This window comes from Pollachius pollachius (genome assembly GCF_949987615.1).
Source record: "Pollachius pollachius genome assembly, chromosome: 14".
NCBI lineage: Eukaryota > Metazoa > Chordata > Actinopteri > Gadiformes > Gadidae > Pollachius > Pollachius pollachius.
In genome coordinates, this window is record NC_136947.1 from 23,160,870 (window position 1) to 23,182,382 (window position 21,513).

General features: G+C 44.5%; 1 protein-coding gene across 1 annotated transcript; it reads left to right on the forward strand.

The window, feature by feature from the left end:
• Positions 1-855: 855 nt before the first annotated feature.
• On the forward strand, positions 856-21,061 carry LOC307086181 (uncharacterized protein; the record flags this gene model as incomplete). The annotated part of the gene is given in 18 exon segments (XM_079751308.1): positions 856-887; positions 6,433-6,496; positions 7,283-7,383; positions 10,018-10,114; positions 10,307-10,423; positions 10,579-10,695; positions 10,861-10,983; positions 11,059-11,175; positions 11,344-11,410; positions 11,562-11,790; positions 13,960-14,815; positions 14,817-15,731; positions 16,107-16,280; positions 17,029-17,202; positions 18,412-18,585; positions 19,604-19,777; positions 19,954-20,000; positions 20,493-21,061. Coding segments are annotated over 16 exon segments (3,987 nt in total). The 5' UTR covers positions 856-887; positions 6,433-6,496; positions 7,283-7,346.
• Positions 21,062-21,513: the final 452 nt, after the last annotated feature.

Consider the following 21,513-nt stretch of genomic DNA (forward strand, 5'->3'; position numbering starts at 1 on the left):
TACGAGAGCCTCACCGCCCACGGTGGCGTCCGTGTGTGTGTCTGTGTGTGTGTTCACTTTGAGTACTCTGTGTAGTCTGAGTACTGTGTACGCTGAGTACTCTGTCCACTCTGAGTATTCTGTACTCAGAGTGGACAGAGCTCAGAGCTCTCTGTCCATGCTTCATTAAGCTGATTATTATTTATCACTGAGTGAGGTCATGGATCAGCCGCCTATTCAAGGTTAGTCTGTGAGGAGTTTGAGCTGGGAGGGGAACTGGTCTATCAGGAAGAAGACAAAGATACTGTAGTCCACTATTATCCGTGATAGATGATAAATATGAATAACTTTGAATCAGTAGGTGGATCATTTTTAAGATTCCTGCTCTATAAGAGGCAGCTATGGAGTCAGCTGTCAGGTTGAAGTTAAGAATTACTTTTTCTTCTTGTGCCTTCTTGCGGCATTGGGTGACTTTAAAGGTACTTGGGACAGAATGAACTGTTGTTATATTTGCAGTCCGGTATTATGATTACATTATTCAGACAGGAATCTTGGTTAGTGGAGACATTTAAACGTCATCTTGTACTGGGTCTTGTACTCTGTTTGCCCGCATCACAGATCTGGTTGTGATGTCATACCACACGAGGAAGTCCATATATGGTCCTGCCCTCCTTGAGAATGAGAGGGTCTATGAATCTGCGTCTAGGAGAGACCACCCTGCCTCTTGTCCAAAGTTAACAGAGACAACAGCCCCCTGTGAGCGGAAAAACGCAGCTCATATAAAAGCAGAGTCTGGGAGGAGTATGAACTGGGAGGGGAACTGGTCCAACTGGTTGGACATCATTTCCTTGATATGAGTCATACTTTTTTTTTGTGGCTCACTTCATCACAGCAGTAAGACGACTAAGGTACTGTAGTCCACTCTGATCCATCATAGATCATAAATATGAATAACTTTTAGTCTTATCAATAGGTTGATAGTTTCCTGTAAAACCACATGGTTAAAAACGTTAGTCAATGTATGGATACATTGCTATTTGTCAAAATTACTATTGAATAATTTTGAAGATTCCTGCTCTGTAGAATGCTACATGTTAGACTGTGGGCTTTGGGGATCGAACCCAGAATCTTTCAGCCTTGAGTCAAGCGTCAGGTTGACTCAAGAATCAAAAGTCCTGTGGTACCTTTAAAGGTACTGAGGATAGAATGGACAGTTGTTTGTGTAGTGCGGTATCATTATTACATTATTTCAACAGGAAGACGGCCATCTTGGTTAGTGAAGGTGTTTAAACGTCATCTTGTACTGGGTCTTGTTCTCTGTGGGCCTGCATCATTCTGCAGTAGTGTAGGCCTACTCTATATCTGAGAGCATCACTCGTATGAGAGGGACATGACCTTCAAGGTCAATTAACACTGCCACGGCCGCCTCAACACAGAAGTCCCTGGTGACGACTGGTTAGTGTTCTTCAGCTCAGCCAATCCCACTGACATCCTCTCACCAGCAGGTGGTGCTGCAGTGCACCTTTTCGAGCGTTTCAAAACGGACCTAGCAAAATGATCCACTTTACTACCACCGGTGTTGAATGAATCACAGACTGCAGAAGAGTAGACCGTTTGTGCCTTTTTTTCTTTTGTGTGTGTGTGTGTGTGTGTGTGTGTGTGTGTGTGTGTGTGTGTGTGTGTGAACTCTGAGTACTCTGTCCACTGAGTATTCTGTACTCAGAATGGACAGAGCTCAGAGCTCTCTGTCCATTCTTCATATTTAAAACAGTGATTACTATTCATCACTGAATGAGGTCATGGATCAGCCGCCTATAAGAGGTTAGTCTGGGAGGAGTATGAACTGGGAGGGGAACTGGTCCAACTGGTTGGTTCACCATTTCCTTGTTATGAGTCGGATGGTTTGGTTTGGCTGACTTTATCACTGTAGAAAGAAGATTAAGATACTGTAGTCCACTCGTATCTGTGACAGATCATAAATATGAATAACTTTGAATCTTACCAGTAGGTTGAACCTTTTTAAGATTTCTGCTCTGTAGAATGATACATGTTAGACTGTGGGCTTTGGGGATCGAACCCAGAACCTTCCAGCATGGAGTCCAGAGGCGGAGTCAGACTTTGTGTACATCGGGGGCTTAGCCCAGAGGGGGGTTTGGGAGTCCTCCGCCAGAAAAATTTGAATTTCTAAATTGCGATTTCCTGCATTCTAGTCCATTTTAGGGTGACCTGCTGGACATTGGCAAATCCTAAATCTCTTCTAATTCATAGCCTACATTTTCAGTTGCAGGGCCTGCTCAAGACAATACTATTTAATGGAAAGAAACAACAAACACTTAACTATTGACTTCTAGAGATTTTTATGTAAACTACAATGGGAAAATTTAGATTTATAATTTGAGACTAACTTTTAGTAGATTCAAAGTGCCTTGTCATGTTAAATGCCATTTTTATTTTTTATTTAAAAAAAGGAAGAGACTGAAAGGTTTCTCCTATAAGGCAACTTTATTTAATGGAAAGAAAACATATTACAAATGCTGTTTCCAGGTTGCTGCTGTAAAAGAGATATTGATCTCAGAGAGACAACCTGTCTGAGTAAAGGAATATGGGAAGAACATCAATGACTAGTTTCACTGTGTTGAGGGCGTTTTTATATGGAACCTCTGGTCCAGGAACGGAACAGAACTCACATTGGGTTCCAATGGAAAACGGTTTGTATTCAAACATTCCCTGTGTGTGTGTGTGTGTGTGTGTGTGTGTGTGTGTGTGTGTGTGTGTGTGTGTGTGTGTGTGTGTTGGGGGTTCCTGACCTTGAAGACCACCCCAGCGATAGTGGTTCCCATCTTTCTTGCGGTTGGAGGCCTGAAGCAACGCGGGGACAGACTAGCCTCCAGATCCACACACAGACACACACACACACAGCGAGACAGACAGACAGACACATATAGATAGAGAGAAAGACATATTTCATTTGTACATTTATTTTGTATTTTTTTGAATTTGTATTTTTCCCTTAATCTCTCTTTCTCTGTACTTTTGACTCTTGAGCTGCAATAACAAGTGATTCCCCCGTGTGGGATTCATAAAGTTGATCGTATCTTATCTGCTTGTGGATGTTTAATTGGTAAGAGAGTGTGTGTGTGTGTGTGTGTGTGTGTGTGTGTGCGTGTGCGTGTATGTGTGTGTGTGTGTGTGTGTGTGTGTTGGGGGGTCCTGACCTTGAAGACCACCCCAGTGATAGTGGTTCTTGCGGTCGGAGGCCTGAAGCCAGGCAGGGACAGAATAGCCTCCAGATGTACATTCCTACACACACACACACACACACACACAATCACAGACATTAACACACACATACACAGACATCAACACACAAACACACACATGAATGTGACTTTTGCAGGAAAGTCATCACAAAAGCATCTAGATCCACCCCCTGACTGGGAGACGAGGTGACGTGTGTCGGGGCTCCACTGACCGGCCTTAGCCTCCTTACCCTGCGCACCTGCCGTGCTGATGTTTGGCTTGTTGTGGGCTTTGTGTGTGTGTTCAATGATGTATCTGTCCGGTCGTATTGGCTGTAGATGGATGGTTAAATAATGTTACGATCGGTCATACTGCAGGCTCTTATTTGTAAGTGCACTGAAGCTGTGCCCATGTCGATAGGCTATATACCTGGCATTTATTCAGTTGATTGCTCTTTTAAGTGCACCAGATTGGTGCCAATTATTGTCGTGTTTGCATTGTAATGCACAACTTTGCCTCTCCTTGTTATAAAACAACATGCATCCAAACAAGTTTAGCCAATGCAGGCTCCTATCAGTGTTGCTTTACGAATACTATATATCGGCTTATCAATCAATTTCAAGTGTGTGTGTGCGTGTGTTGTCATGCAGGCTATAGATATAGACTGATTGTCTTGGCTTGCATCCCTGACATATTGTAGTGTTATGGCCTAGGCCTACTGCATATTGACAATATTTAGATTACGCGCAACAATCTGGGGATGAGGACACCCCCAAATATTGACGGGTTCTTCACACACTGCCATCTCAATATATAGCCTAACATATATAAATATCACACTTTAATAGACACAAATGTATTTTCGAGGTAACTCGGTTTAATTAAATACTCAAGTGAAATAGAAGTACCTCTAAGTTGTACTTATTGTTTGGTACTTCAGTGAGGGCAGTTACATTCCATCACTAAAGATTTTATTATTTAGTATTGTGATTCAGCGGATTTAATATTTATTTGTAGAATCTTCAAAACTCACAGCAATGAAATGTTAATTTATCATCATGGGATATGAGTATTCTCATTCAGCTGATTTAGTATTTATTTGTAGAATCTTCAAAACTCACAGCAATTAAAAGTTAATTTATCATCATGGGAAAAAGCATATAAACAAGCTTCATAAAAAATAATTTCTAAGCAGTAGAGAACAGTTTACCATCTGAATTGATCCTGAAAGCCTATTTCCTAGAATAATTCATTTGTATTCCGTTTTAGGCCATCTCACCTATGGTCACTTAAATGTTTTTAAGCTCACCATGTCCAGTATTCAAAACATTTATTTTCAAATTTGTTCTATTTTTTTGCCAAGCAGAGCCAGACAGTCCTGTGTAACAGATATGGAAAACTGTTCATTAGATATCATGAGTTTCGCCAATGACAGAGCAGTTGCTGGTGTTTTAGAGCCATCTGCTGGTGTGATTGGGTATTGCAGATCTGCATCCGCCTTAGGTGTGTGTGCGGCCGTTGCTAGTCAGAACCGGTCGACGTGACATATAGAGATGGATTTATTGATTCGTTTCCGCGAACCAGTTCGCGTGATTCAGTTCGCCAAGGGGAGTCGTTCGCGAATCGTTCGTTCGTTCGTTCGTTCAGTCGAGTTTCCGGTAGCGGTGAATCGAATCATACACGGTTCTCTGAGTCAGTCAGACTCAGCCCCTCGTTCGTTAGTTCGTTCGTTCGTTCAGTCGAGTTTCCGGTTCAGTCGAGTTTCCGGTAGAATCATGGAATGAACGGCTCAGACTCAGCGCCTCCCTCGTTCTTATTCTCATACGTCAACATTACAACTTTAACCAAACGCAGCGGGATGGGGGGTGTAGTTGATTATTTGATGTTTGACATATCAGCAAAATAATAGACTTGATTTAGCAATGATGGTGGGTGTCCCGGGTGTTTTAGGCTCCCATAAACAGAACCCTGTGCAGCCAAAGACTAAATCTAGCTGCCAAAATTAACACTGCCTTCAAAACGAGAGTTGGTTAATTGTGAAAAATGCATTAAACTGTCATCAGACAACGCAGTTATACGCTATTGTAATGACCTCGCCGGTGACAAACCAGGTCACTGAAAACCCGTAACCAAAGGCAAAAAGCCACACTAACAACAACCGGTTACCCGGGCAACCCCCCAACCCGGTCCCTTCAACGTGCAAGCCCCCACCCTCCTGTTCTCCCAAGGCCCTCCCCCAGCTGACCTGATGATTCGCCCCCCACACTGATTGACAAGAAGAACATCCAATGCATGCACAGAGATCAACTGGCATAACGGACAACGAAATACAATGCAACACATAACACACAAACTCTTTAAATGTCCCAGGGTCGCTACAGTATAGACTCTAGAGTTTCTGGTATAAAGGCTGGGACGAATTTCAAATGATAAATATGTACACTTTATGTTGAAAGCATACTGTCGCGATTTCCATTGAAACGAATTGCGCGGTGAGTAGTCTTCACAACGAGAGCTGGTAGGTTGTGAAAAATGTGGTATAAAGGCTGGGACGAATTTCGAATTATAAATATGTACAATGCATCCTTTAAATACGTCCATGCAACAGATGGCCAATGTGAATAATAGATAGCTCGCTCACTAAGCCCATTTGTTTTTTCCCCATTTAACCTGTTGATTTCTGTCTCTCATTGACTAAAATTCAACGAGAGCGTCCTAGACTCACGTCCTAGAACAACATACGATTGGCTGGCTCTCGTGAGTCGTGACGTCTCTCAGTCAGTCCCTCCTCACCACTCACACAGTGAGTGAACGAACTGTCAGCGAGTCAGCGACTAGTGGGTCTGGGAGGAGTCGACTCTGAGAACGAACGAGGCGAACGACACGAACGAGGCGAGAGGGGGAACCAGTTCAGTTCGTTCGTCTTAACGATTCGTTTATTCGTACTGATTCGTTCGCGAACGAGTCAACACTAGTGACATGTGGTTAGTTCACATTGTAAATATCTCCCGAAGACTTATACGTTTTAAGATCGAGAATGTATGTTTATGTTATGAACCTCGACATATTAGATGATTGTATATTGTATAATTGACATGTTATTATTGTTTTTATAGTTTGTCACTTGGTAGGGAGTTTATTCATATTTTGTAGTTTGACCACATGTTACTGGTCAGCTATGTTGTAAGTAAGTGTTTTGTTTTATTCGTGCAGATCCTGCTGTAGAAATCACAAATATACCTTTGAAAGAGACCAATGTGTTTGTCCTGTCTTTCAGGTATGTTGCTCTGAAATGTAAATGTAATGTTATAATTTTATTATTTGTATATATTTGATGTGTATACAGCAGAACCGGTTGACGTGACATGTGATCCTGCTGTAGAAATCACAAATATACCTTTGAAAGAGACCAATGTGTTCGGCCTGTCTTTCAGTCCTTTAGACCCAATCACAACCGTTACACCTGTGCAAATATTCAAATTAGCCATGTGCGCCAAACAGAAGATAGACCCAATGTAATAACTTATTGTTGTGCATAGGTAGGTCTACTGCAGGGGTAGTTGTGGTTGGTTGTGGTCTTAATGAAACAGCCTAGCCTTGGAGTTGGAGTAGTTGGAGTGATTGTGTGATTGTGCGAGAGTCAGCCGTGGTGATGTTTGGCTTGTTGTGGGCTTTGTGTATGTGTTCAATGATGTATCTGTCTGATCGTATTAGCTGTAGATGGATGGTTAAATAATGTCACAAGATCGGTCATACTGCAGGCTCTCATTTGCAAGTGCACTAATTGTCTGCCTGTCTCTGATATGCTATATACCTGGCATTTATTCAGTTCATTGTTCTTCTGAGTGCGCCAGTATGGTGCCAATTATTGTCGTGTTTGCATTGTAATGCACAACTTTGCCTCTCCCTGTTATAAAATAACGTGCATCCCAACAACTTTAGCCAATGCAGGCTCCTTTGTCAGTGTTGCTTTACGAGTGTGCTTTAATTGTGTGTGTGTGTGTGTGTGTGTGTGTGTGTGTGTGTGTGTGTGTGTGTGTGTGTGTGTGTGTGTTCTCCACAGACACCAGGAGAGGTCAAAGCTTACCTGTGGTCAGTCTGTACAGCAGCATCAAACAGAGCTGAAGATGAACCAGGAGGAACTAGCCGACACACTGGGGGGCGGTAAGAGACTCTTACTTTGAAGCCAGAGGAGACTATTATTTTGAAGGGGAAAAAGTGATCTTATCTTGAAAAAAGAGAAGAAATTATACTTTTAAGGAGCAGTGTCTTTCCTCTTTGGGGTTAAATGGTGTAGGGTTAATGGGTATCAGGTAAATGGTTTTGTCCATATATGAAGACTTATGTTGGGGGTATCAGGTTAAATGGTTTGATCCAGATATGTTGGGTTATTGTGGTGGTATCAGGTCAAATGGTTTGATCCAGATATGTAGGTTTTTTGTGGGGGTATCACGTCAAATTGTTTTGTCTATATATGAAGACTTATGTTGGGGGTATCAGGTATCAGCGCTAAGGGAAAAGCCAGCTTGATGATTGGCTCCCGCAAAAATGTATCGGAAGCAGAAAGAAATGTAATGCTGTTCTCCAGAAATTCCAGAAACGCGTAACAAAACGTAAAAGATTTCCCAAACATTGGTTATTTGTAGTGATAGTAGTAAATGTACAATGTGAGTTACAGTTGTCGGGGAATAAAGTTTAAAGGGGACATATTATGAAAACAAGACTTTTCCTGGGATTTTTGGTGTTGTTTTGGGTCTCTGGTTCTCCCACACACATACATATATTTTTTAGTGAGATATGCAATTCTGAAAGTACCCCGCCTACAGTTACCAAACGAGCGAGTGAGTTTTGGCACCCCCTCCTGCGTAGGAAGGGGGCACACTTGAATATTACCCCCCACTTCCGCACTCCCCTCCAATCAGAGCACAGCTAAGACTTTGTGGACAAGCAGACGAGCAGCTCCGGGGGGGGGAACTCAGCTCCGTGAGTACAATCCCTTTCTCTGCCGGACTGCCGCCGAGCTCCCCTCAGAGAGCCAATGTAACTACAAATAGCATTGGTTATCTGTAGTTATAGTAGTAAATGTACAGTGTGAGTCAACAAATAAAGTGACAGCTGAATGAAAAGCGCAAAGCATTGCTAAAAATACAGAAATGTAAAATTAATTGAACAGAAGATTCTGAAAGGTCAAATGTGTTGCCCTGCACTGCTGTGTTTAAGAGAATAGTGAGCCGTTGCGTGATTAAAAGTAGCCCAATAGAGGTGGAAAAACCGCCCAATCTGGCAACACTACCCTAACGTCCTCCAAAAGTAGCCCAATCCGGCGGGAAAAAACGCCCAATCTGGCAACACTGCTGAACGTCCTCACGCTCCAGCGTCGACGCAAATCCATGAGACCAACTGAAAACGAAGCCGGTATGAACCTAAAACTGTGATTCTGAAGAAAGTTTAAATGATATCTAAAGTCCGTTCAGATATTATTGAATATAGAAGTGTGTAGATTTGTTAAATGGTTTGAACGAAGATAAACGGTTGAAAACTGATTTAGTTACGTCTTAAACAGTTGAAGTACCAGAGGAACGGCTCCGCCGTCCTCCCATTGACTCCCATGTTAAAAAAAGAAAGTGTTTTAAAAGTAGAATATCTTAAAAAGTATAAAAATCTGAAAAGAAGCGCGCGATTCCAAGCTATTCTGAACATTTTAAAATTGAAATGGAGTCTCTAGGTCAGGGCTGCCCAGTTCAGGGCCCGCGCCTTACCCACTGTATATATTATTGTTTTCCGCCATCAGCGCTCGGAATCTGCGCTCGCTCTCAGTGAATATTATTTATTGGTGCACTTCCATTCCTGACCCTAGAATAACATTGTGATACGTTGATGGTAGGGTGGCGCTGTTGAGCTCCTATCCTGTTCATCCCCCTCCCACATATTTGACTAAATATACTGAAAAATTAAAATTTTGGCCCCGAGCCTCCCCACGATTACATTTTGGCCCTCCACTGGGAAGAATTTGGGCCCCCCTGCTCTAGGTGAACAATTGAGGAAGGAGATAGGTCCCAAAGTTTGTAGAGAATAACAAAGAGGAAAGAAACAATAAAACTTATGAAGAACAATAGTTGAGTGCTGCATGCAGCACTCTCCTAATTATATTATATTATATTATATTATATTATATAGATATAGAGCTCCAGGACTCCACAAACGGCAACAATCCCTTCTCCATGCGGTGGTTCAGTCTGACAGCTCATTGGTCAATGGGCAGCAGCGCATTCTGAAGGGACTGAAACAGAGGGGAAAAAGCTATTTCCAGCAAACATCGTCAAAAACATGTTTTCTGGAACTCAAATACTATGTTTACTTGTTGGGAAAACACCATAATATGTCTCCTTTAATAAAGTATAATCCTTTGGTTTGACAACTCTGGACTAAATGTTCACATTATGTTTTAAGAATCTCTGGTACAGTAAAGTGACAGAATTCAGACTTTGTTCCAGTGGAGAAATTATTAACGTTCTTTACTTTTAATTGTACCGCAATTGTACCGTCTATTGTATATGTTTTTTGTGTTGTAGGTTAAGCACAGTTACAGTCTCCAAGGTGTTTAATTATTCATCTTTCATCTGCTGTACACATCTGTACTGTAGTGAGGGCAGTGTGGTTATGTTGTGGGGTTCATATTGATGGTCTATGACGTCCATAATGCTTTAGTGTGACGCAGTCACAATGATCTTCTCTCTTGATAAACAGCTAAAGTTCAGAAGGCAAATGAAGTGATGGATGAGTTGTGTTTGTGTCCAGGTCTCCAGTCTACTATGGATGAGGAGAGAGAGGAGGGGGGTCCTACCTCTAAGACCACTCTGTCTGGGGAACATGGCCGCCGGAGCAAAGCTAAGAGGTAAGAAGAGGATCTCTCTGTCTGTGACTGTTGTCCATCTCAGAGCTCAGCAGTGATACATCATGACATCATTAGTCTGAGTAAAAGCTGTGTGTGTCTGTGTGTGTGTGTGTGTGTGTGTGTGTGTGTGTGTGTGTGTGTGTGTGTGTGTGTGTGTGTGTGTGTGTGTGTGTGTGTGTATTTGTGTTGAAGCCAAGAGAAGCAGCAGAGAGCAGACTACCGTGGACCCAGCTGTGTCTCCATGAAGAGTGACCGCTCTATGCATATACCATTGAACTTTGAAGATGGACGCCCCTCCAGAGAGGAGAGGTAGGGGTTTTAAACAGACGATGAAAACAGACCAGTTGGTTTTTATCAGACTCTACTGATACTGATGTCTACAAGTCTGGGGAAATATAATTGTGTGTGTGTGTGTGTGTGTGTGTGTGTGTGTGTGTGTGTGTGTGTGTGTGTTTGTGTTGAAGCCAAGAGAAGCAGCAGAGAGCAGACTCCCCTGGACCCAGCTGTGTCTCCATGAAGAGTGACCGCTCTATGCATATACCATTGAACTTTGAAGATGGACGCCCCTCCAGAGAGGAGAGGTAGGGGTTTTAAACAGACGATGAAAACAGACCAGTTGGTTTTTATCAGACTCTACTGATACTGATGTCTACAAGTCTGGGGAAATATAATTGTGTGTGTGTGTGTGTGTGTGTGTGTGTGTGTGTGTGTGTGTGTGTGTGTGTGTGTGTGTGTGTGTGTTGAAGCCCAGAGCAGCAGCAGAGAGCAGACTCCCCTGGATCCAGCTCCAGCTGTGACTCCTTTGAGAGTGCCCCCCCTATGGAACATCCTGATAACTTTAAAGATGGAAACCAGTCTATTGAGAGGAGGTGAGGATTTATCAGAGATCATAAAGACACAACTTCTACCAAAAGTCCATAAATCCTGGGTTTTTTTTTTTCTAGAAGAGCCAAGAAGGAGAGAGCAGACTCCCCTGGACCCAGCTGTGTCTCCATGAAGAGTGACCGCTCTAAGGGTATACCATTGAACTTTAAAGATGGACGCCCCTCCAGAAAGGAGAGGTAGGACATTCAAACAGACGAGGAAAACGGACCAGTTGGTTGTTATCAGACTCTACTGATACTGATGTCTAAAAGTCTGGCGAAATATAATTGTGTGTGTGTGTGTGTGTGTGTGCGTGTGCGTGTGCGTGTGCGTGTGTGTGTGTGTGTGCCCGTGATCCCCCACAGACACCAGAAGAGGTCAAAGGTTACCAGCGCTCAGTCTCTACAGCAGCATCAAACAGAGCTGATCAAGGTGTGTAAATGTCCACCAAGACGTTTGACTTCAGCTCTCCATGGACATTAGAAAGCATCTCTTGTCCAGCGGGACGTGGATCCAGGACAGATGCTTCTGATGTCTCAGTTAGTTCAGAGTAAAGTTCTCCTTGATGTTTGTTCTGTTCCAGAGAGCTGAGGAGAACGCACACGCTTTTCTAGACAAGGAGCTGAAGAAGCTCTGGAGGGATCTCTTCTCAGATTACCCACAATGCTCAGAGGGTCAGAGAGTGGAGGAGGAGGAGGTGGATGGTAAGAAGGAGGAGCAGAGGAGGCGCGCCATAGAGGGAGTGGTGGACATCACAAAGCTCTGCCTGATGGAGATGAACCAGGAGGAACTGGCCGACACACTGGGGGGCGGTAAGAGGCTCTTATCTTGAAAACAGAGAAGAAATACACATTTTGATGAGCAGTAGGAGATTATTATTTGTTCTCTTCAGACTAAATTACATAGTGTGAGACTTATACATTTCATACTTCTATGTGGAGACAATCTTTCCTCTTTGAGTTTTTCCTCTTTCAATTTTCCCTTCTTTGTTAAATGGTTTAATCCAGTATGTGGGGTTGTTGTGGGGCATCAGGTTAAATGGTTTGATCCGGATATGTAGGGTAATGGTGGGGGTCTCAGGTTAAAGAATGTTAAACATCATCATTACCAGCACCAAATCCCCCGACCACATCACCCCCATTCTCGTCCAACTACACTGGCTCAGTGTCCAACACCGGATTGACCTTAAAACCCTTCTGCTCACCGACAAAGCCCTCCACAACGTGGCCCCCACTTATCTCCCCGACCTCCTCCAGGAGAACAGGCCCTGCCGCTCCCTTCGTCATCCTCAGCTGGTCTTCACCGTCCGGACCTCCCGCCTCAGCACCGTGGGTGCAAGGGCTCTCAGCGCCGTGGGTACTAGGGCTCTCAGCACCGTGGGTGCTAGGGCTCTCAGCACCGTGTGTGCTAGGGCTCTCAGCACCGTGGGTGCTAGGGCTCTCAGCACCATGGGTGCTAGGGCTCTCAGCTGAACTGAAAGAGACGCCCTGACAACATTGAAATCCCTCCTCAAAACACATGTGTTCCCACTGGCCTGCTCGCTGTAATGACCCCCTACCATGGGTTCCCCTCGTATCCCCGTTGTGCTGCTGTTCTTACTCCCTCCTACCTGGGTCTCCTCACTGTTCTTACCCCCTCCTACCTGGGTCTCCTCACTGTTCTTACCCCCTCCTACCTGGGTCTCCTCACTGTTCTTACCCCCTCCTACCTGGGTCTCCTCACTGTTCTTACCCCCTCCTACCTGGGTCTCCTCACTGTTCTTACCCCCTCCTACCTGGGTCTCCTCACTGTTCTTACCCCCTCCTACCTGGGTCTCCTCACTGTTCTTACCCCCTCCTACCTGGGTCTCCTCACTGCTGTTCTTACCCCCTCCTACCTGGGTCTCCTCACTGTTCTTACCCCCTCCTACCTGGGTCTCCTCACTGTTCTTACCCCCTCCTACCTGGGTCTCCTCACTGTTCTTACCCCCTCCTACCTGGGTCTCCTCACTGTTCTTACCCCCTCCTACCTGGGTCTCCTCACTGTTCTTACCCCCTCCTACCTGGATCTCCTCACTGTTCTTACCCCCTCCTACCTGGGTCTCCTCACTGTTCTTACCCCCTCCTACCTGGGTCTCCTCACTGCTGTTCTTACCCCCTCCTACCTGGGTCTCCTCACTGTTCTTACCCCCTCCTACCTGGGTCTCCTCACTGTTCTTACCCCCTCCTACCTGGGTCTCCTCACTGCTGTTCTTACCCCCTCCTACTTGGGTCTTATGTCTTGTTTTGATCATGCTGTTGGCGATGCAGCTCCTGCTGTTCTTGACCCTAGATTGTTTTATGAATTGTAAGGGGACCTTGGGTATCATAAAAGGTGCCTTGAAAAAAAATGTTATTAAATGTAATTATTATTATTATTATTATTATTATTATTATTATTATTATTATTATTAATAATATTAAACGTAAGCTGCAGATCAACAGCAGAATAACTCTGTGGAAGAGATGCAACACTATCTTGTTATATCAGCATATCATTTTACACCAATTCACTATCATTATTATTATCATTAGACCAATCATATTGCTGTGGAAAAAACAAAGTCCTGAACATTTTGAATATGTAACATGCAGTCTTTGTCACGACCAGCTTCTCCGACCACAAGTTATGAAGCCACATTAACGTTAAACATTATACTGGTGACCAACAGCAGAACAACTCAGTGGAAGTGATGAAACCCTGTCTTGTTGTATCAGCATAGCAAATCACTTTACACTGATTCACTATCATTATTACTATCATTAGAACAATCATATTGCTGCGGAAATAATAGTCCTTACCATTTTGAATCTGTTGCATGCAGTCCTTCACAACCAGCTTTTCCGACCACCAAGTAATGAAGCCACTAAATATCATGAAGTTGGTAATTTAACAGGAAATATTGACCTGGTTCCACTGATCACCATCCACTAACTGATGTCATCTGTTGTTTTCTCATTTAGGATCTGATGCTGTCGATTGCAAGCATAAAATCAAGTCTCATTTGAAGAAGAAGTTCAGGTGTGTGTTTGAGGGAATCGCTAAAGCAGGAAAGCGAACAGATCTGAACGACTTCTACACAGAGATCTTCATCACAGAGAGAGGCAGTGGAGAGGTCAACAAGGAACATGAGGTCAGACTTATTGAAACAGCTTCCAGGAAACCAGCCAAGGAAGAAACACCAATCAGATGTGAAGACATCTTTAAACCCTTACCTGGAAACGATCATCCAATCAGGACAATAATGACAACTGGAGTGGCCGGCATTGGTAAAACCGTCTTAACACACAAGTTCATTCTGGACTGGGCTGAAGGGAAAACCAACCAGGACATACACTTCACATTTCTCCTCACTTTCAGAGAGCTGAATTTACTGAAAAGGAAAGAGTTTAGCTTGGTGGAACTTCTTCATCACCTCTTTAGTGAGACCAAAGAAGCAGGAATCTGCAGATTCGACCGGTTCCAAGTTGTCTTCATCTTGGATGGTCTGGATGAGTGTCGACTTCCTCTGGACTTCCAGAACAACCCGATATGGAATGATGTCACAAAGTCCACCTCGGTGGACGTGCTGCTGACAAACCTCATCAGGGGCGACCTGCTTCCCTCTGCTCGCATTTGGATAACCACACGCCCTGCGGCAGCCAATCAGATCCCTGCTGAGTGTGTTGACATGGTGACAGAGGTGAGGGGGTTCTCCGACCAACAGAAGGAGGAGTACTTCAGGAAGAGATTCCGAGAGGAGACGCTGGCCACCACAATCATCTCCCACGTCAAGAAATCAAGAAGCCTCCACATCATGTGTCACATCCCAGTCTTCTGTTGTCAAGACCGTGACTCAGATGTACAGCCACTTCCTGAGGGTTCAGTCCATACAGGGGGACAGGAAGTACCATGGGAGGGCTGAAACAGATCCGGACTGGAGTTTAGAGAGCAGGGAGATCATTGTTTCTCTTGGAAAACTTGCTTTTAACCAGCTGGAGAAAGGGAACCTGATCTTCTACGAGGCAGATATGGCAGAGTGTGACATCAATATCAGAGCAGCCTCAGTGTACTCAGGAGTGTTCACCCAGATCTTTAAAGAAGAGTGTGGGCTGTACCAGGACAAGGTGTTCTGCTTTGTCCATCTGAGCATCCAGGAGTTTCTGGCTGCCCTTTATGTCTTTCTGTCCTTCATCGATACTGGTGTCAATCTGCTCTCAGAAGAACCACCAACCTCCAGGAAAGATAAACTCCTCTTCTACCAGAGTGCTGTGGACAAGGCCTTACAGAGTGAGAACGGACACCTGGACTTGTTCCTCCGCTTCCTCCTGGGCCTCTCTCTGGAGACCAATCAGATTGTCCTACGCGGTCTGCTGGGACAGAAAAAAAGATCACTGACCACTCAGATTAAAACAGGTCTGTTGCGACTGACAGGAAGCAGCTCACAGACCAATAAGGGAACAGTGTCTTACATCAAGGAGAACATAAAAGGAGACCTATCTCCAGAGAGAAGCATCAATCTGTTCCACTGTCTGAATGAGCTGAACGACTGTTCTCTAGTGAAGGAGATCCAACAGTACCTGACATCAGGAAGTCTCTCCGGAGAATCTCTATCCCCTGCTCAGTGGTCAGCTCTGGTCTTCATCTTACTGACATCAGAAGAGGAGCTCGACGTGTTTGACCTGAAAAAATACTCTGCTTCAGAAGATGGTCTTCTCAGGCTGCTGCCAGTGGTCAAAGCCTCCAAAATATCTCTGTAGGTTCACTAATAACATGTATTACAATACACACTACACAATATAAATACAACTGGAATATGAGGTTAAAATAATATGAAAAAGATTTCTGTAGGTTCATTACAACATGTATTACTATTCTGCTCATAACAGAATAAACATACTAGCTATAATAATATACAAAACATCTCTGTAGGTGTCCTATTAACGTGTAATGTATTATAGTATACATAAGAGAATATTCAGAAAAATAGAATATAGGAGTATTCATTTATACATCTAATTATTTAGTTTTTTTTTGTTCAACTAATAACATTCCTTCATTATTGAATAACTTAAAGATGTATGTTATTTTAATCACAGTTCCTGACATGTTCTCTTTATTTTGGGTAAAGGCTGAAGGGCTGTCATCTGTCAGAGAGATGCTGTGAAGCTCTGGCCTTAGTTCTCAGCTCCAACTCCTCTAGTCTGAGAGAGCTGGACCTGAGTACCAATGATCTGCAGGATTCAGGAGTGAAGCTGCTCTCTGCTGGACTGGGGAGTCCACACTGTACACTGGAAACTCTCAGGTCCGTTTTACCCAATGGTCAAACAGTTACACCACAAGGTGCAATATCAGAAGACATTTAACAGATTTACCTCCATAAAAGTGCACACATAAAGTGAAGCAGCAAGCAACTGACATCCCTAAGCGCACAAATGCTTTCTTAGTTCTTGTGCTCGCAAAGTGTTTTCCTGATTGCTATGATATTTATTCTCCTCTAAACACAATATGCATAATATTGGAATAAAACTTCTAATTATACGCAAAACAATGCTTTAGATGAACTAATAACATGTATTACAATACATTACATAATACTGCAACAAAAACTAATATTAATAGAAAAAACGATTTCCAAACACAGCAAAACAATTTTAAATGGACTGCATTAATATAGCTCTTTTCTAACCTTTGGCCACCCAAAGCGCTTTACAATATTGCCTCACATTCACGCACACATTCACACACCAACCGCGGAGTCAGCCATGCAAGGCGACAGCCAGCTCGTCGGTAGCAGTTAGGGTCAGGTGCCTTGCTCAAGCACACCTCAACACTCAGCTAGGAGGAGCGGGGATTGAACCAGCAACCTCCAGGTTACCAGCCAACCCGCTGTTCCCTCCTGAGCTACTGCCGCCTCTTCACAACAAATTACATATAGTTATACATTTTACACCCAATATTGAATAACCACAATTTCTTCAATATGTAATAAGTTTACGATGTAAGTTATTTTAATCACAGTTCCTAACCTGTCCTCTTTATTTTGTGTGAAGGCTGAAGGGCTGTGATCTGTCAGAGAGATGCTGTGAAGCTCTGGCCTCAGTTCTCAGCTCCAACTCCTCTAGTCTGAGAGAGCTGGACCTGAGTACCAATGATCTGCAGGATTCAGGAGTGAAGCTGCTCTCTGCTGGACTGGGGAGTCCACACTGTACACTGGAAACTCTCAGGTCAGTTTTACAATGGTTAAACAGATACACCACAAGGTGCAATATCAGAAGACATTTAACAGATTTACATCCATAAAAGTGTGCATGTAAAGTGAAGCAGCACGAAACTGACATCCCCAAGCGCACAAATGCTGTCTAAAGGTACGGCCACACTGAACGCTTCATGCTCGTTAAAGGCGTAGAAAATCCGCATTTTTGCATTGGGAACCATTGGTTTTTGGGGCGTATATGCGTTACACGTGCTAAAAGTATCGCTTTAGGCGTGTTAGACGCGTTTTACGCACCTAAATAACGCGCCCAGCGCACCTACGTGCCCAACGCACCTATGTGCGGAGTTCAAAAAATTTAACTTTTTACGCTCCTACGCGTGACGCTTAGCCGCGATAGCCAATCAGCGTTGAGCTTGACCCGACGTCACTGGCAGAGTGACGGAGGACAGGCGCTCCGCAGCTGATATGGAGCGCCTGTAGTTGGTGTCCTGACAGGAGATCCTGGCACCAACCCGGGATAGCAGGTCATCGAACATGGCCCCAGTCAACCCAAAATACCGCTGGAACCGGCCGTCATCCAGGCGGAGTTCCTGGAGGAGGTGGTGAAACTCACCCAGCTGTGAGCGCCTACGGAGGATGTCATGCACTCAAACGCGACGGCGTTTGGGTTTCCTACTCTCCTCGAACTCCCACAACAAATACAGCGCAGCGATGGTGGTGATCTCAGCCATGTTTGTGGAGCAAATGAAAAGTAGCGGGGTAAAATAAGTTTTGGGCGGGCTCATCTAGCTCCGTAGGCGCGTTGAACCATTTTTGTGACACAATGATGAAGCGGCAGGTTAGGCCTAATCAAACTCGCGTAACGCGTTCAGTGTGGCCGTACCTTTAGTTCTCGTGCTCGCAAGGTGTTTTCCTGATCGCTATGATGTTTATTCTCCTCCCAACACACTATACATAATATTGGAATAAAACTTCTAATTATCTACAAAACATCGCTTTAGATTAACTGATAACATTACAATACATAATATACATAATACTGCAACAAAAAGTAATTTTAATATACAAACGACTTTTCAAATGCTGCAAAAAAACAATCTTATTGTTATACATTTTACACCCAATTTGAATAACCACAATTTCTTCATTATGTAATAAGTTGAAGATGTAAGTTATTTTAATCACAGTTCCTAACCTGTTCTCTTTATTTTGTGTGAAGGCTGAAGGGCTGTGATCTGTCAGAGAGATGCTGTGAAGCTCTGGCCTCAGTTCTCAGCTCCAACTCCTCTAGTCTGAGAGAGCTGGACCTGAGTACCAATGATCTGCAGGATTCAGGAGTGAAGCTGCTCTCTGCTGGACTGGGGAGTCCACACTGTACACTGGAAACTCTCAGGTCAGTTTTCAGCCTCTTCAAACTGGGTCTTGGGGTTGTTTAATATGTAAGGGATGGTCCACGACTAGTTGGACCGTTATCGAAAAGAACACACAAGACGGTATGCATGTTATATGTTATGTAGCTCTGGCCAGCTGATGTGAGGGTTAGGGGTTGACCTGTTGACTAGTAGTATGTTATGTTTGTTATATGTTACATAGCTCTGGCCAGCTGATGTGAGGGTTAGGGGTTGACCTGTTAACTACTCGTATGTTATGTTTGTTATATGTTATGTAAGTCTGGACCGCTGATGTGAGGGTTAGGGGTTGACCTGTTAACTACTAGTATGTTATGTATGTTATATGTTATGTAGCTCTGGCCAGCTGATGTGAGGGTTAGGGGTTGACCTGTTAACTACTAGTATGTTATGTATGTTATATGTTATGTAACTCTGGTCAGCAGATGTGAGCTGAGGAGTTGTCATTAGTGTAGACATGGGGATGAGGCTTTAGCTGTGCTGTGATCTAAATATAATGTACACCTCACCATAGAACATCACTGGCCGTGGTAAAGTGAATCATATTGAACATTAAAGATGGACTTTATTAACTTCACATTAGTTTGGTGTAGTACTGCTCATGTCCGATGCCTTTCTGTTGCTCTTTTGCCTGCTGACAAAACTCTCCCTGGTTCTACACAATGTTAGAACCTGTGAAGAAACGGTCTCAGCGTACCAAACACAGCGGACTTCTCCTGACTCCTAACAATCAGACCTGATCTCTGTTGACCAAACAATATCTCATTGAGTTGTAGCTATTGAGAAAGGAGCATTTGCTTATGATCCTGTTTCACATCCAAGTGAAGGAAGTTCTGATGTCTGTGATGATGTCATCTCCCCACTTACTCTTCCTGTTCTCCTTGTCCTCCAAATGGAATGAATACACTTTATAAATGTGGTAACTTTAGTATGAACTGCTCTCAACCAGAATAAATATAATAAAGTGTGTGTGTGTGTGTGTGTGTGTGTGTGTGTGTGTAGCTTGTCTGGCTGCCTGGTCACACAGGAAGGCTGTGCTTCTCTGGCCTCAGCTCTGAGCTCCAACCCCTCCCATCTGAGAGAGCTGGACCTGAGCTACAATCACCCAGGAGACTCTGGAGCTGCACTGCTCTCTGCTGGACTGGAGGATCCACGCTGGAGACTGGACACTCTCAGGTATGGAGAGGACAGCTCACCACTCAGGGACAAAGTCTCCTACGAGGATTCAAGCCGCTGCTAGATGAAGTGGTTTGAAGAGGCAGCTGTCACTCACGTTGTGTAGAACGTGATGAGACGGCAGATGATGAAGGTGAATGTTTCAACATGCTGCTCTCACTTTGTTTCTCCCCCAGTGTGGAGCACGGTGGAGTGTGGAGGCTGAAACCAATTCCACAGAGATGTGAGTGTCTGTTTGATTCATCACATCACACACTCACTACTGAGATGGAAAGTCCATCCACACAGCAGGAAGTGAGATCAGATCCTACTGGGAATGAGGATGATGGCTGACATCATGTATCTTCCATATATTAATACTGTCCAATCATCATGAAGATAACATCTGGGCTCGGGGGAGGGGGGGGGGAGATGGGGCTGAGGGTCCACACACACACACACACACACACACACACACACACACACACACACACACACACACACACACACACACACACACACACACACACACACACACACACAAAGGGTGCTGAGGGGAGGGTCTGGGCTCGGGGGCGGGGGGGGGGTGAAGGTGGAGTCTGAAGCAATAGCGTTACTATAACATCACATGACCCCCCCCCCCCCCCTCACATGTCATGTTCAGGAGAACAGTACCAGTGATGATGATGAGGATGAAGAAGGGTTCAGCAGCTCATCATGTCTGGTTCTCCCTCAGATGCCTGTGAACTCACACTGGACCCCAACACGGCCCACAGACGACTCTCTCTGTCTGAGGACAACAGGAAGGTGACGCTGGTTAGAGAGGACCAGTCGTATCCGGATCACCCAGAGAGATTTGACTACTGGGACCAGGTGTTGGGTAGAGAGGCTCTGACTGGCCGCTGTTACTGGGAGGTAGAGAGGGAAGGAGGTGTTGTTATAGGAGTGACATACAGAGGAATCACAAGGAGAGGATGGGGTGGTGACAGCGGGCTTGGACTGAACAACAAGTCCTGGAGTCTTTATTGTTCTGATGATCGTTACTCTGCCCGGTACAACGGTACAGTAACAGTCCTCCCTCTCCCCCCCGCTGGCTCCACCAGAGTAGGAGTGTATCTGGACCGGCCTGCTGGCTCTCTGTCCTTCTACAGAGTGTCCCCAGGTGGAGGAGGGTCCTCAGACACACTGACACACCTCCACACCTTCTGGTCCTCCTTCACCCAGGAGGACCTCCTCCCTGGGGTTAGGGTAGGGTGGTGGTGGACCCCAGGGGGAGAGGAGAGGGGGGGCTCAGTGACTCTGTGATCCCTCAGCGGGGGGGGGGGGGGGGGGGGGGGGGGGGGGTCCACACACATACAAACACACACATACTAAACACACAGACATAAACAAACAGACACGTACACAAAAACACACAAACACATACACAAAAACACACACACACACACTGAGAGGACTGATGACTCAGTGTCTCTGTGGCAGTTATAGTCTCTCTCTCTCTCTCTCTCTCGTTCTCTCTCCCTCTCTCTCTCCCTCTCTCTCTCTCTTCTAGACAGTATATATGATAAACCATGAAAAGACTTTCAAGATCTCCCATAGTTAGATAAGCACATTTATCATTTGAAATGTATATAAAACAACTTAGTGATTGTAAATTTTTATATAGTTTCAGACTTCACCAGTTTTCGTCTTAAGGGCTCTGATATCATCATTTTTGTCATAATCCTGATTTGCAACCTAATTTGCTGCTTCTATTG